Raw genomic sequence first — 13,852 nt, 5'->3', positions numbered from 1 at the left:
ATATCCCCATAATGCCTGGAAAATTCATATGTATTTAACTAATGACATTGCAAAGTGGAAAGCACTTTTTTTTGCAACAGGATACTCTAATTATTGGTGATCATCATACCATCTGTGACTGATTGCAAATTTTGTTTCTGGATGCTGCCCCGGGAACAGGGAGCTGGTATCATTCAACTGGTGGGCTGGCTTATATCAAGAGATGGTGCAGGAATTTGTGGTGCAATGGTAACTAACGGTGGAGCATCCAACCAACTGCTCGGGTGCCATGGCAATGACAAGAAAATGTGCAAGTGTTGTGACTGTGCTTTTAGCTCCAGCTTAGCCCTGGTGCAAAGCCAGCCATTATTCTGAAACAGGCAAGCTGCTATGCTCTATTATTCTGTCTTGAATCGGGGATGACGGAGACTATTAGTGGTTTTCTTTTGTGTAGCACAAGTGCCATAAAATCTAGCTTAACCCATTCAATCCGGGTCATTTTTAGATTTCTTTGGGCTATTCAAAAATAGCAGATATACAAGCTCATAGCGCGGCACCGAGTGCCGCGCTACGAGCTTGTAGATCTGCTATTTTCTTTAAATCGTGAAAATTTGTGCAAATATTCGATTTTTGTTTTTTTTAAAGGGAACATTTTTGACTCAAATCTTTGCTTCTGGGGGTCCCTATTACAAAATATTTTGAGATGGGGGTCCGCGGCCAAATACATATAATTTGGGAGTCCTTGACATGAAAAAGTTTGAGAACCACTGATACAGAAACATACGTTTTTTTTTAATTAATGTAGGATTTCGAAGACATTTGTAGACCACCCGAAGCAAAGGTTTGAGTTAAAATGTTCGCTCTGAAAAAAAATCTATATATTCAAAGGATTTGCACAAACGTTCACGTTATTTTCAGAAAATAGCAGATCTACAAGCTCGTAGCGCGGCACCGTATATCTGCTATTTTTGAATAGCCCAAAGAAAAAGAAAAAAAAATGACACACAGATGCGTTCCCGGTCTTAATGGGTTAAAAGGCTTGGTTCAATGGGACCGATTCTAAGTGAGGTGCGATGGCTTCTATTAGTCACTTTGGAAAAACAGCCCTCACTCCCATTGCGAAACGAAAACTATTATGATTCAGGGTCAGGGAATCTCATCACTTCTCCAGAGCGGTCCAATCAGCCCACAGGCTCTGCTTCACGCCGATAACACCTCACCTCAGATTTAGTTTGGGTAAGCAGCCAACACCAAAACAGAGCCTCTCCAAGTAAACACACACAAACACACAAACAATGGGCCAGATGTGAGTCGAGAACATAATCTGAAGAGCCGCTCACGTCGTCCACACATGAGCGGAGCTGTAAATAACAACGGCCTTCTAACTCAACAGAAAAACCCAGTGTTATCAGGGTGTCCCGCAAGTATATACAAGGTCCAGCTGGGTGGAAAATAGTAGCCAGCCGGAGATCTGGGGGGGACGCCAAGGCAGTATAAATGGTGGGATTGGGGCTCTTCCATAATGGCTAAAATGGTTTATCATACAATTTGTGGCAGCATTCTTTAAATTTGCAGCCAATCAAAACCCATTTTTGGGCGGTGAAACCGCCCCTATAAGTGAGATTTGGAAAAATGTACAAATATCTTGGGCAGTGAAACCGGCCCTAAAAGTGAGGTTTGGAAATTTGTACAATTATCCTGCGCTGTGATTGGCCAATCACAATCTATTCAGGACTGTGATTGGCCAGTGTCACATGACACATGTGCATAGCCCTATATAAGCAACCATAACTTTAAAAAAACCAAATATTGTTTTTTTTAAGTTATGGTTTTGTCCATCATAAAGTGTGTTTTACAAAAGATAAATGTATTTATCTTTTGTACATGATTGATCGACTCCATTCAGTATTGTGATTAGCTAGCAAGACACATGCTGACACTAAGTGGCTCTTTCAGATCAAAGCATATATATTGGTTGACTCCATTCAGTATTGTGGTTAGCTAGGAAGACACCGCCCACTTCACACAGGGTGTGATTTTTTTCCCATTTGCTGATCATTTAGCAGCTTATGAAAGGCCTCTATTTCTTTAAACAGGACTTACCTACTAGGGCAAATACTTGCAATACTAAAACCTTTAGCCATAAGAAATTAATGTAAAGCCCCATTTCCATTTCAGTTCTCATTATCCTTCTATAAATTCACAAAAACGTTTGCATGTGAGTGAGTGAGTGAGTGAGAGTGTCCCCCACGTATCTCGAGGACCTACTGACCGATCGACTTCAAACTCAGCATGCATATCGCCAAGGACCAAATTGTGATGTGTAGAGTGGGAAGTCGGTCGGATCGGCAGTTGTCCAAAAACAAGGGAACCAGGGGACCTGGTACTGCCAGACCCCTAGTGGTTGAAATCTGAATGGCCGGAAATCTGAATGGTTTCTAAACTACGTCACGCTAAGCTTGGCCAATCAAAAAGAGGGACATGTAAGAAAACAACGATAGCAAAAGGGGACCGACAAAGCCTCATGTAGGCCCGAACCCCTGGGTCTGGCAAATATTGATAAATCCGCAAAACCCCTGATGTCATCAATATCACGTCATAGTTCTGACATCAAAGACTCGCCTGGACTCCACATTTGGGCATGGCTGACACGGAACTCCATATACGGGCGTAAAAGGGACACAGACATACAAACGGGTACTCTGACAACGGGTATTGCATAAAAGGGTGGTTCATGCACTAACACAGAAACAGTGTTCAACCAGAAAACACAAAATAAATGTGTCTTTGAACTCTACTGTAGCCAAGTATGACTGATATGCACCATTAACATTACAAATATGAGCTTTGAGTAGACAAATTAGTTCTAAGTCAATAAAACAATTCTGACATGAAAAATGGATCTGCTATGACTCGACGATGAACATTAATATAAAGGACGAGCTTTAATCCGTTAAAAGTACAGAAATATGGTATAGACCCAACCTTAACATCAAGTTTCTTTTTTGTTGGAACAGCAGTCCTATCGTATTACATGTATTCAGATGACTCAGACGCTAAATACCCATTGCCTGGGATGACAACATACTTTGCCCGTACCCAATGGCTCAATAAAGAGGCAGGCATATATATAATGTCTATCAACAGATGTGTCAATAAATATGTAGTGTGATTATGGTGTCTTGCTAACATAGGTAGCATGTGGCACATAATCCATTCTACACGCTGAGCTGTATGTAATATGACACCGGGACGAAGCAAACAGTTGTGCAAATACTGTGAGTCGAGTGTCTGACAAGCGCACGTATCAAGCAGTGAGTAGTAACAGTTGATCTTTCATTTACATGAGGTACGCTCTGTTCCATTGACTCCGTACATCAATAGGTCAGGATGCATCTCAGAAAAAAGGGCAGTACAAAAGTAGTCGGCTGGAAATGATATTATAACCACCTGGTGTCCCTATTTTGGGTATGACATTATAGATGACATTTTTCAAAAACGTACACAAAATTTCAATCTACCCATCTACGCTTCATACATCAAAGTATATAGGGCTTAAGTGGTTAATATCTATCCAACCGGCGGCGGTGCTTGAGGAACACCCTGTGCTCGGTTTTCGCCTTTTATCAATATGGCAGAAAAGGAAAATGTGGCAAAAGCTTTGAGCATCAACATGCTATAATTACTACATGATGCTATAATAAGCGCTTTGGCCAGACGCATTCCAAGACAGCGATGAAAGGTGTGAGATAGGTGTGAGAATGAGGGTGATTAACCCTTTAAGACCTGAAGCCGATTCTACATGTCTCCTAAATCTCAACAGTATTCTGAAAAACCTATGTTTCTATATCAGTGGTGCTCAAACTTTTTCACGTCAAGGACCCCCAAAATTATATGTATTTGGCCGCGGACCCCCATCAAAATATTTTGTTCCAGGGACCCCCAGAAGCAAAGATTTGAGTTACAAATGTTCGCTTTAAAAATATATATATTCAAAGATTTGCACACATTTTCACGCTTTTTCAAAAATAGCAGATCTACAAGCTCGTAGCGCGGCACTCGGTGCCGCGCTATGAGCTCAAATCTAAATGAGCTCAAATCTAAAAATGACACAGTTCCAGGTCTTAATGGGTTAACCATATTCACACGCTGGATCATTCTGCTCTTATGTCATATTCTGTGGGGGGGGGGGGGGGGGGGGGGGGGGGGTTGTAAACATGTCAATTAAATAAGGGAGGGAGACAGATAGCGGTGGGTCAAAGGCGGACTGACGGAGAAGTGCCCGGCAGAAAGAGAGAAAGGAGGCATAGAGGAAGGATGCAGCTCATAGACATGCAGCTGGATGAAAACAAGGCCCCTGTGTCAGGGGGGCTCCGCGCGCGCGTGTGTGCATGCGTTCAAAGCATTACTGTAGCACCAAGGCGCTATTTAGCTATTTAGGTCTATTTAGTATTTAGAGCGAGTTCATACACAGATCCTTCATACAGAACGAACTGTTATGCTTGACGTACACTTAGGTGCGTGGCGGTGTCACGCACGGAAAGTAGCAGATATACAAGCGTGTGAGCTTATAGATCCGCTATTTTTGGTGTGCTACAGTGGCGCGCAACTATAGTATAACGGGGCTTTTATCCCGCCTGGACTACACTGACCTGGCTCCCATATACATGGCAGAACATCAGAGAGATGTTAGAGAGCACTAGAAGAAGGAAGAACAGAGGCGAGATGCTCAATGATGGCAAGATAGAGAGATAGACAGACAGACAGAGACAGACAGAGACAGACAGACAGACAGACAGACAGACAGACAGACAGACAGACAGACAGACAGACAGACAGACAGACAGACAGACAGACAGACAGAGAGAGAGAGACTCACCCTTGGCACTGGAGGTCCGTGGTCATCAAGAAATGTAGATTCACCTGCAAAGACAAAAGGAAGCAAAGCATTCAGGATTCTCAGTGCATTTGAACCACTTTAACCCCGGTGTCCCAAATGTGGGCATGTCAGAAAACTGAAGAATATGGCCATGGCGAAAATTAGAAGGACAAAAAGAACATCCAAATTCGAAGACCACACAATGCCTCTCGACATGTTGTGAGCTTGTAGATTGACTATTTTTAAAACAATGTCAAAGGTTTTTTTTTGTCGGGTTAAGTGGTTGGGTGGGTGGATCTCATATTGATTTAAAACCTTAAAAGCCTAGAGAGATTATAGGGAACTGAGAATGGCAACGCATGAACCACATAGCAATAGGGTAAAAATAGATGACGTGTAGTGTTCAAGGCAATGAACTCTGGCCCTCTTTATTCAGCGGGCCAGCAGTACGGGAAGACAGTATGCTGGATTTGCGTTTATGTCTATGTGTGTGTGTGTGTGTGTGTGTGTATATGTGTGTGTGTGTGTGTGTGTGTGTGTGTGTGTGTGTGTGTGTGTGTGTGTGTGTGTGTGTGTGTGTGTGTGTGTGTGTGTGTGTGTGTGTGTGTGTGTGTGTGTGTGTGTGTGTGTGTGTGTGTCTCTAATAATAGGCCTATATAATCATTTATATAAAATATATATCAATAACGAGATAAAAAACACACCCAGTGTGAAGTGGGCGGTGTGGTCATCACAGGGGTCATCACAGTGATGGAAGCTCACTTAATTTTTTTTTTTTTTTTTAAGTGCATAGTCCTATTTATAGGTTGTTGATTTCATCATGTGTCTCGCTAGCCAATCACAGTGCTGAATAGAGTCAGCCAATAGAGTCAGCCAATCACAGTACAGCTAGGGGTGTACTAATGCTAGGGGTGTACTAATTATGAGCCAATCACAGTACAGCGAAGGGTGTACTAATGAGGTGTCCCAACCCCACTTATAGGGGCGGCTAGACCGCCCAAAAACAGCCTAACAGCTTCAATAGAAGACAATAATTGTCCACCGTCATCCTCTGATATAGTCAGTCGAATAAAAATGGTACAGCTCTTCACAGCCTCATAAAGTGTCGTCATATCATAAGGAGAGAGAGAGAGAGTTACAGCCATTTCCTACAGTAAAGTATATCTGCCACCATGCGCAGAGAGAGACATTTCATGTGGGGCACAATGGGACCCTTTCAAGGCTGCCTGAACACTTTGGATCTGTGCTCCCCTTTCAGTCAACTCTCCAAATCCAGGCCCTGGCTTACGACAGTGGCCTTTTCTTCCACGGCACGCAACGCCTGTCCAGAGAGAGACACAGAGACACTATACCTGCCAGCACCTCAGGTAAGGAATGCGGAGAGAATGAGAAAACTAGAGAACGTCAGAAAGAGAAAGAGGGAGGGAGATATAAACAGTGTCAGGGAGAGAAAGAGAAAGTGTCAGAGAGAGAGACACACACACGTGCGGGAGAAACGGGAGAAAAAAAAGAGTGAAAATAAATGGGAAGCGAGCAAAATGGAGGGGGCAGACAACAGAAGACAGAAAGTGTTGAAAGGAGCTCTCCTAAATATAACAAACTGGTGAAAACTAGTGACAAATGAAAACTCACGCATGAACACATGATTCACTGTGCCTTTGCCAAAGGTTTGCTCTCTTGGCACCGCAAGTAGAGAGGTTGTTATGAAGTCATGTTGGAAGTGCATTGTATGGCTTAGTAAGTACTATTTATATACTGCAGACAGCAGTGTGTAGGCTCTGGGCAATCACTCTTATATTGAGAAATAATCTGTCTTGTTTTGGCCTAGCTATAACATGCATGCACCAACATACAACGTACAGTACATGCATGTAATTTGCTCACACGCACACACACACACGCACACACACACGCACACGCACAAAATGGCAAAACCATGGTATTGAAATCGCTTCCTTTGAGCGTCGTCGTGGCTCATCAAGTGATATAGTGCATTAATACAGAAACAGCAGCACTACATAATTTACATTGTTGTCAGGGGTCCTTGAGGGGGTTCCAGGGGGTCCCCAGGCAAATTAATCAACCACTTTAACCCAATATACATTGGCTATTTGAAAATAGACGATCTAACAGCTAGATCTGCTATTTTCAAAACGTCTTGACAAGAATGTGGACATTTTGGAATGTTTTTGAAACATTTTAATAACACAAATCTTGTATGACGGTCCCTGGGACAAATCATTTTTGATGTGTGTGTGTGTGTGTGTGTGTGTGTGTGTGTGTGTGTGTGTGTGTGTGTGTGTGTGTGTGTGTGTGTGTGTGTGTGTGTGTCTGTGTGTGTGTGTGTGTGTGTGTGTGTGTGTGTGGGGGTGTGTGTGTGTGTGTGTGTGTGTAAGTGCGTCTTCCTGAGGAATGCTGAGGGAGCCTTGGTTTTGCAGATCGCACACCAAGGCATTTGAGGTCGCGGCAGGGCGGGGAACCCTGTGAGAAACAGACATCTTAGTTCCCTCTTCTGTCATCCATCATGGACGACCCCTGTGTGTGTGTGCTTCTCATTAGCGCTTTGGATTGGGGATTGGAACTAATTCTTTCCAGGGCACGCGGGCCTCGTAACAGGCTGACAGCTGCCACCCCCACCACCCACAAAGAGAGAAAAGTTTGAAGAACTTTTAAAAACCACAGCGAGAGATTTAGCCCCATTCTTCTCCGATTCCCCCATTAGGAAAACGGCTCTAATTATCTTGGGAATGAGAACATGTGTCTCGTTGGAGGATTTTGACTTTTTTATGTTCCTTGCATTCCTGGAGATCTATCCCCTGATGTACATGTGCCCGCGTCTAAAAATATGTGCAAAAAAACATTCAAGACCAGTGTGCCTCGTGACCTGTTGGCCTCTTCATCACCAGACTAGGAAGGACATCAGCCCCCCCATCAGGGGGGGGGGGGGGGGGCTGATGGGAAAATAGAGCAGTGGGTGCACCACTGGGGGAGGTGTGTCATGAGATTAAAGTCTGAAAGACTGACGGTCAATGTCACTTTAGGACACGCCCCCTTTTATGTGTCTCCGTAACCTAGAAAGAGAGCCGTGGGTGTGTGTGTGTGTGTGTGTGTGTGTGTGTGTGTGTGTGTGTGTGTGTGTGTGTGTGTGTGTGTGTGTGTGTGTGTGTGTGTGTGTGTGTGTGTGTGCGTGCGTGTGTGCTTTTCATGTCTGGGTCGGAAGAGACAATAAGTGGACCTGTGTTAAGCACAAGGATGTAGCTTAATGGTTAATTGGATTATGGTGTCACAAGATCCAGCTTGTGGCTGGAAGCAGCTGCATTCCCGTTGCTCGCTGTATTTTTATCTGATCGATACGACAACAAATCGATATGGACAAATCAGTGGCGCTGACAAGTTTGAGTCAATCGATAAATAACTAAAATGTTTTTCTTTCTGAATGTCTGCCATAGCACTAAAAACAGTGCCAGAATACCATACCATAACAGATCGTTGCCAGTTATTCATCGTACCATGGTGTTAAGCAGCATCTTCAAGTGAGCTTGTAAGCTTGTAGATCTGCTATTTCTGATTCCAGGTTGAAAGTGGTCCATGTATATTCATATGATAGATGTATATTCATATGATATACTGCTAGCTTCTGTCTGAGTACACTTGCCATGTACTCAATAGTACAATAATGTATTTATTTATTTGCAGAATGCATATGCTAATACATACTTTGTACACTTTTAACATGTGCAATAACTCGACCCACATATTTATACCAACCTCTATAGTGTACAGTGTATATTGCATATTGTGTATATATATACACTGTACTTTCTGACTCCTTTTTATTACCTTTAAATAATATTTTGAGAAAATAATTGAAAATGTTTCTAAACACCAAGAAAAGTTCCTAATACAGTTTACAGGGTGAAAAAAATCTGATTCTGGCATACATGCACTGCTGAAGGATCTTATGTCTTCCCCACTGGGGACAGTTGGCCCTGCCCTGGAGGAGCTTAGTGCCCCTCGTTAACAGAAATTAACACCTCCATCAAATGACCTCTCCACTAGCAGGGCTCTGAATAAGTTGTCAGATTGCTAGTGCATATATAATATGCAGAATGGGTGGGGTGGTACTTGGGTTAAACAATTACAGCTGAGGGAAGGGAAAGTGGATAAGATCAGAGAAAGATCATAGATGATCATAGATCATAGATAATACTCTGTTACAAGTAAAAGTGCAGAATTCAAAAATGTACTTGAGTAAAAGTACAGAAGTATTGGCATAAAAATGTACTTAAAGTACCAAAAGTAAAAGTACTAAAAGTTTGAGAATAGCAGATCTACAAGCTCACAACGCGTCGCATCGCGACGCATTGTGAGCTTGTAGATCGGCTATTTTCAAATAGCCTAGGTATAAAATAGGGCTAAAGTGGTTAATGTATGTTCTATAACATCATAATTTACATCTGCAAAGTAACTAGTAACTAAAGTTTTCAAATAATTGTAGTGGAGTAAAAGTACAATATTTGCCTCTGAGATGTAGTGGAGTAGAAGTAAAAGTATTGGAAATTGGAAATACTCAAGTAAAGTACAAATATCTCAACATTGTACAGTACTTAAGTAAATGTACTTAGTTAATTTACAACACTGGATAAAAGAAAGTAATGCCACAGAAAATAGCTGATCTACAAGCACAGAACGTGTCACGCTCAGTAAGAGTGCTAAAAATACAGCACGTTTCAATACCTGATGAAAAATATTGCATGCAGGAAGCATGTCTTTCTTCTTCCAGTCTCATTTAATGATGTTTTATCTCAAAGAACGTCTCAAGCTTCTACAGAATCCGCCCCAAACAAATCCCTCAGACACTGGAATTTTCCCTTTGGTGCTTTGCCCCCCCACCAGGAATGCTACTCTAAGTTGGGGAATTTCATAAACATGCATTTAGAGCATCATAGACCATTTCATTTGCTTCATGAAATTGGTGACTTCAGTAAGTAGGGCTTAGCGGAGAACGCGTCCCAGAATAGGCTATACGGCAGGGAGAAGGGAAAACCGCACAGGAATGGCTGTTAACGGCATGGGCCAGGAGGAGGGTAGCGCACGGCGTCGCGTCGCGCTGCACAGCACACAGCTTACAGGACCTTCACTTTGTCCGTGGAGAGAGAAGTGCTGGGATGGAACGCTCTAAAATGTGCACGGCAAGATTACAGGGTCCAGAGAGGACAGTTCTCTCTTCATTCACCACATCCTGCTGACTGCCTCAGACTCAGTCAATGAAATGTTTCTCAAGCGCGTGTGCGTCTGTCTGTGTGTGTGTGTGTGTAGGGAAGATGAAGACGATACAGGTACATACTGTAAACCAGTGGCTCTCAAAGTGGGGTCTGCGGACCCCCAGGGGGTTCTAGGGGGTCCCCAGCAAAATGTGTTAATATGGCATCAAAATCAGTTAATCTATTTGAAAATAGCCAATTTACAACATTGTGAGCTTGTGGATCTGCTATTTTTTAAAAATCTTGAAAACATTTTATGGGGGTCCTTGGCACAAAATATTTTTTGTTGGGGGTCTGCGGCCAAATGCATTTGGGGGTCCTTGACATGAAAAGGTTTAGGGGGTATAATAAACAGATGTAATGGAAAGACAGACAGGACAGATCATTGGGCACCCGAAGAGACTATACCCGTCAGAATCACATGTGTTAAATGCACACACACACACACACACACACACACACACACACACACCTGTCACTACATGCTCAAAGCGCATGGCCGACCAGTAAAAGTAGTCTGTGCCAGACTTTTCTCTTTCTAGGACATCGGTAGAAAATTACATAACTCTGCTGTGTTAAACACACCCAGTTAATGCTTATATTTATAGCCCTCACCAAACAATTACGCTATATTACAAGGTTGGTTCTACACCATGTCCAAAATAGAAGATATGCAAGCAAGCTGTGCGCGCACGTACACATGCACACATTCAGGCTTGTGTGTGTGTGTCTATGTGTACTTCTGCGAGTGCATGCGATGTGTGCATTCAACAATGCCTGCATGTGCATGCTCGCACACGCATTCACGTGTGTGTGTGTGTGTGTGTGTGTGTGTGTGTGTGTGTGTGTGTGTGTGTGTGTGTGTGTGTGTGTGTGTGTGTGTGTGTGTGTGTGTGTGTGTGTGTGTGTGTGTGTGTGTGTGTGTGTGTGTGTGTGTGTGTACACTGTATGTGTGGATATGGTTATGAATATGTGTGTCTACCAGTGGTGGAGAAAGTACTCAATTACTTAATTTACTTAAGTAAAAGCATCAATACTGCAATGTAGAAATACTCTGTTACAAGTAAAAGTCCGGAATTCAAAATGTAATTGAGTAAAAGTACAAAAGTATTGGTATAAAAATGTACTTAAAGTACCAAAAGTAAAAGTGCTCATTATGCAGAATGTCCCATTTCACAAGTTGTCAAATGTATACAAATATTTCGAAAATAGCAGATCTACAAGCTCACAATGCGCTGCATTGCGACGCATTGTGAGCTTGTAGATCAGCTATTTTCAAATGGCCAAAATCTATATACTAGGGCTGAAGTGGTTAATGTAGGTTTTGTAATAATAATACAAATCTACAAAGTAACTAAAAACTAAAGATTTCAAATAATTGTAACGGAGTAAAAGTAGAACATTTTCCTCTGAGATGTAGTGGAGTACAAGTAAAAGTATTGGAAATTGGAAATACTCAAGTAAAGTACAAATACCACAACATTTTACTTAAGTACAGTACTTGAGTAAATGTACGTAGTTACTTTCCACCACTGGTGTCTACACTGTGTGAGTGAGTGTGCGTGAGCATAAATCTGTTTAAGTGTGTGTATGTGTATGTGTGTGTGCACGTATGGGTGTGTGTGTGCGCGTGTGTGTGTGTGTGTGTGTGTATGTGGTCACCCAACCCTTTGATTTGCAGTGTGTAGGAGTGGCCCTCCATTAGGACTCCATGGCTCGACTCATCCAGCTAATTACAGGGGGCAGCTAGGGCTAAGGGTTAGGGTCTCCACCCACCAAATCTCTCCACAGTCTCTCTTGTGGAACGGCTGGGATGACTGGTCAGCCATCTTCAACATATAAATATAAACGCTGGGCCGCGCTGTCACCGTGTTATTGCAGGTGCCCACACTGGCCTGAACTGGGTAGGGTGACCAATTTGCGGAATTCAACTCTGCTCTCAAATTTTGGTCTCACATGGGAGGAGGGAGGCAACTAGAACATATGCACATGGGCACACACACACACACACACACACACACACACGTTTGTATTACAACTATACTTGTGAGGACATCACATTTTAAAGGGATAGTTCACCCCCAACAATACTTTTTTTCTACCGATTAGTCACCCCATGGAGACTTGATGGATAATGAATATTATCAAATGATTGGCTTAGGAATGCGACAAAAACAAAACAATATCCATAAATTCAAGTCTCCATGGGATGACTATTTTTTTGGGGTGAACTATCCCTTTAAGTTAGCAATTTTATGAATGCCATTTATAATTCATTTTTAACTCTAACTCTGTAGCCAATCTACAAGCTCACAACTTGGCGATCGGCTATTGTGTGGCATAACTCGAACTCATAAACGGCATTAATCTAACGTTAACCCTTTAACCTAACCTCTAAATACCTAATCCTAACTTCAGCCTGAAATCCTTTCCTAATTGAGGACTAGGAAAACTGTCCTCACAAATGTCTGTTTCTCAAATTCTACTATACTTGTGGGGACATTTGGCCCTCACGAGTATAATAATACAAGCACGCACACGCACACACACACACACACACACACACACACACACACACACACACACACACACACACACACACACACACACACACACACGCTCTGTACGCACCCAGGCATAAAGGACTTAGGGGGGGACATGAGGACATGTCAGCATGTCATTTGTGGACACCGGGTCCGGCTGGTGGTTGCCACACTGTGTATGGTACAGGCAGGGATGGGCCGCCTAAGTGATGACCCGGCGTGGCGGCGGTGTTGACTCTGGTGGCTTCTGAAGCCAAACACACAAGTCTGTGGGAATCAGAGTAGTCTAAATAAAAGACACGCTTGGAAGAACAGGCAGGAAAGGAACATGGGCGATATGTCATGCACTTTGTGAAGGATATGGTGGAGATGAGAGGCCGAGCCAACAAACGAATCCAAGTGGATCCATATCGCTGATGCTGTGAAAGACGATATACTGAAAACGCATGGAGTCGAGGTTGACGCTGATGCTACGTGACAACCTGTTGTAGTAAAAGATGGACAGAGGTGACTGGAAGCTATAAACTAAACATAGATTTTAAGGCGAGTGGGGAAATATGACTAAGATCCGCCGGTAGCCGTTGTATTGCTAACAGCTGATCACCTGTCTTAGATTCAGCAGTGCTTTTACGGTATAATGCGAGGGGAAGAAGACTGAACACTTTGATCTGTTGTGCTTATTAATCAATAACACGTAACCACTTAAACCATATAGATCTCCTTTTTTCCCCCTCTACATCAAACTCTTTGCTGAACATAGCTGATCTACAAGCTCACAGTGCACCGCGTTGCAACAAGTTGTGAACTTGTAGATCGGCTACTTTTGCTCGCCTGTTACGAATAAGGACGCTAGGGGTTCAAGTGGTTAAGCTTGAAAAGAAAGTGTGTCTGTTTGCAGGGCACTGACTGACATCTGTTGTTTTTGAAAACACAAGTATTCGCTTCAATTGAAGCCAAGTGGATCACATCATGTGAGTCAGTTCAAGTGAGTGGAGGAGGAACCACGTGAGGCAGTGAACCCTATCACCTCTTTGACAACCCTAAAGGCAGTGGCAGGCCTCCTAAAATTTAAAAAAAATCCCCGGGAAAGGGATATTTCCATCATTTTAGCGAGCACAGGCGAGCTTCAGGACACAGTGCTAGTGTGTTCTTCTGACCCCCAGTCCCTGCTCTGTGCCGTTGCCAGG

At 43.0% G+C, this 13,852-nt stretch overlaps 1 protein-coding gene across 2 annotated transcripts in view; it reads right to left on the bottom strand.

The window, feature by feature from the left end:
• usta (uronyl 2-sulfotransferase a) overlaps positions 1-13,852 on the bottom strand; it is a 96,832-nt gene that overhangs the window by 48,525 nt on the left and 34,455 nt on the right. For both annotated transcript variants that reach the window (XM_080453575.1, XM_080453576.1), the window contains one exon: positions 4,859-4,902. In XM_080453575.1, the coding sequence (XP_080309701.1) occupies positions 4,859-4,902 (44 nt within the window). The remainder of the gene's footprint in view (positions 1-4,858; positions 4,903-13,852) is intronic.

This window comes from Gymnoscopelus braueri (assembly GCF_963280865.1).
Source record: "Gymnoscopelus braueri genome assembly, chromosome: 16".
NCBI classification, from domain to species: Eukaryota; Metazoa; Chordata; class Actinopteri; order Myctophiformes; family Myctophidae; genus Gymnoscopelus; species Gymnoscopelus braueri.
Note: the sequence above shows the minus strand (reverse complement) of the source record. Positions and strands in the feature narration are given on the sequence as shown.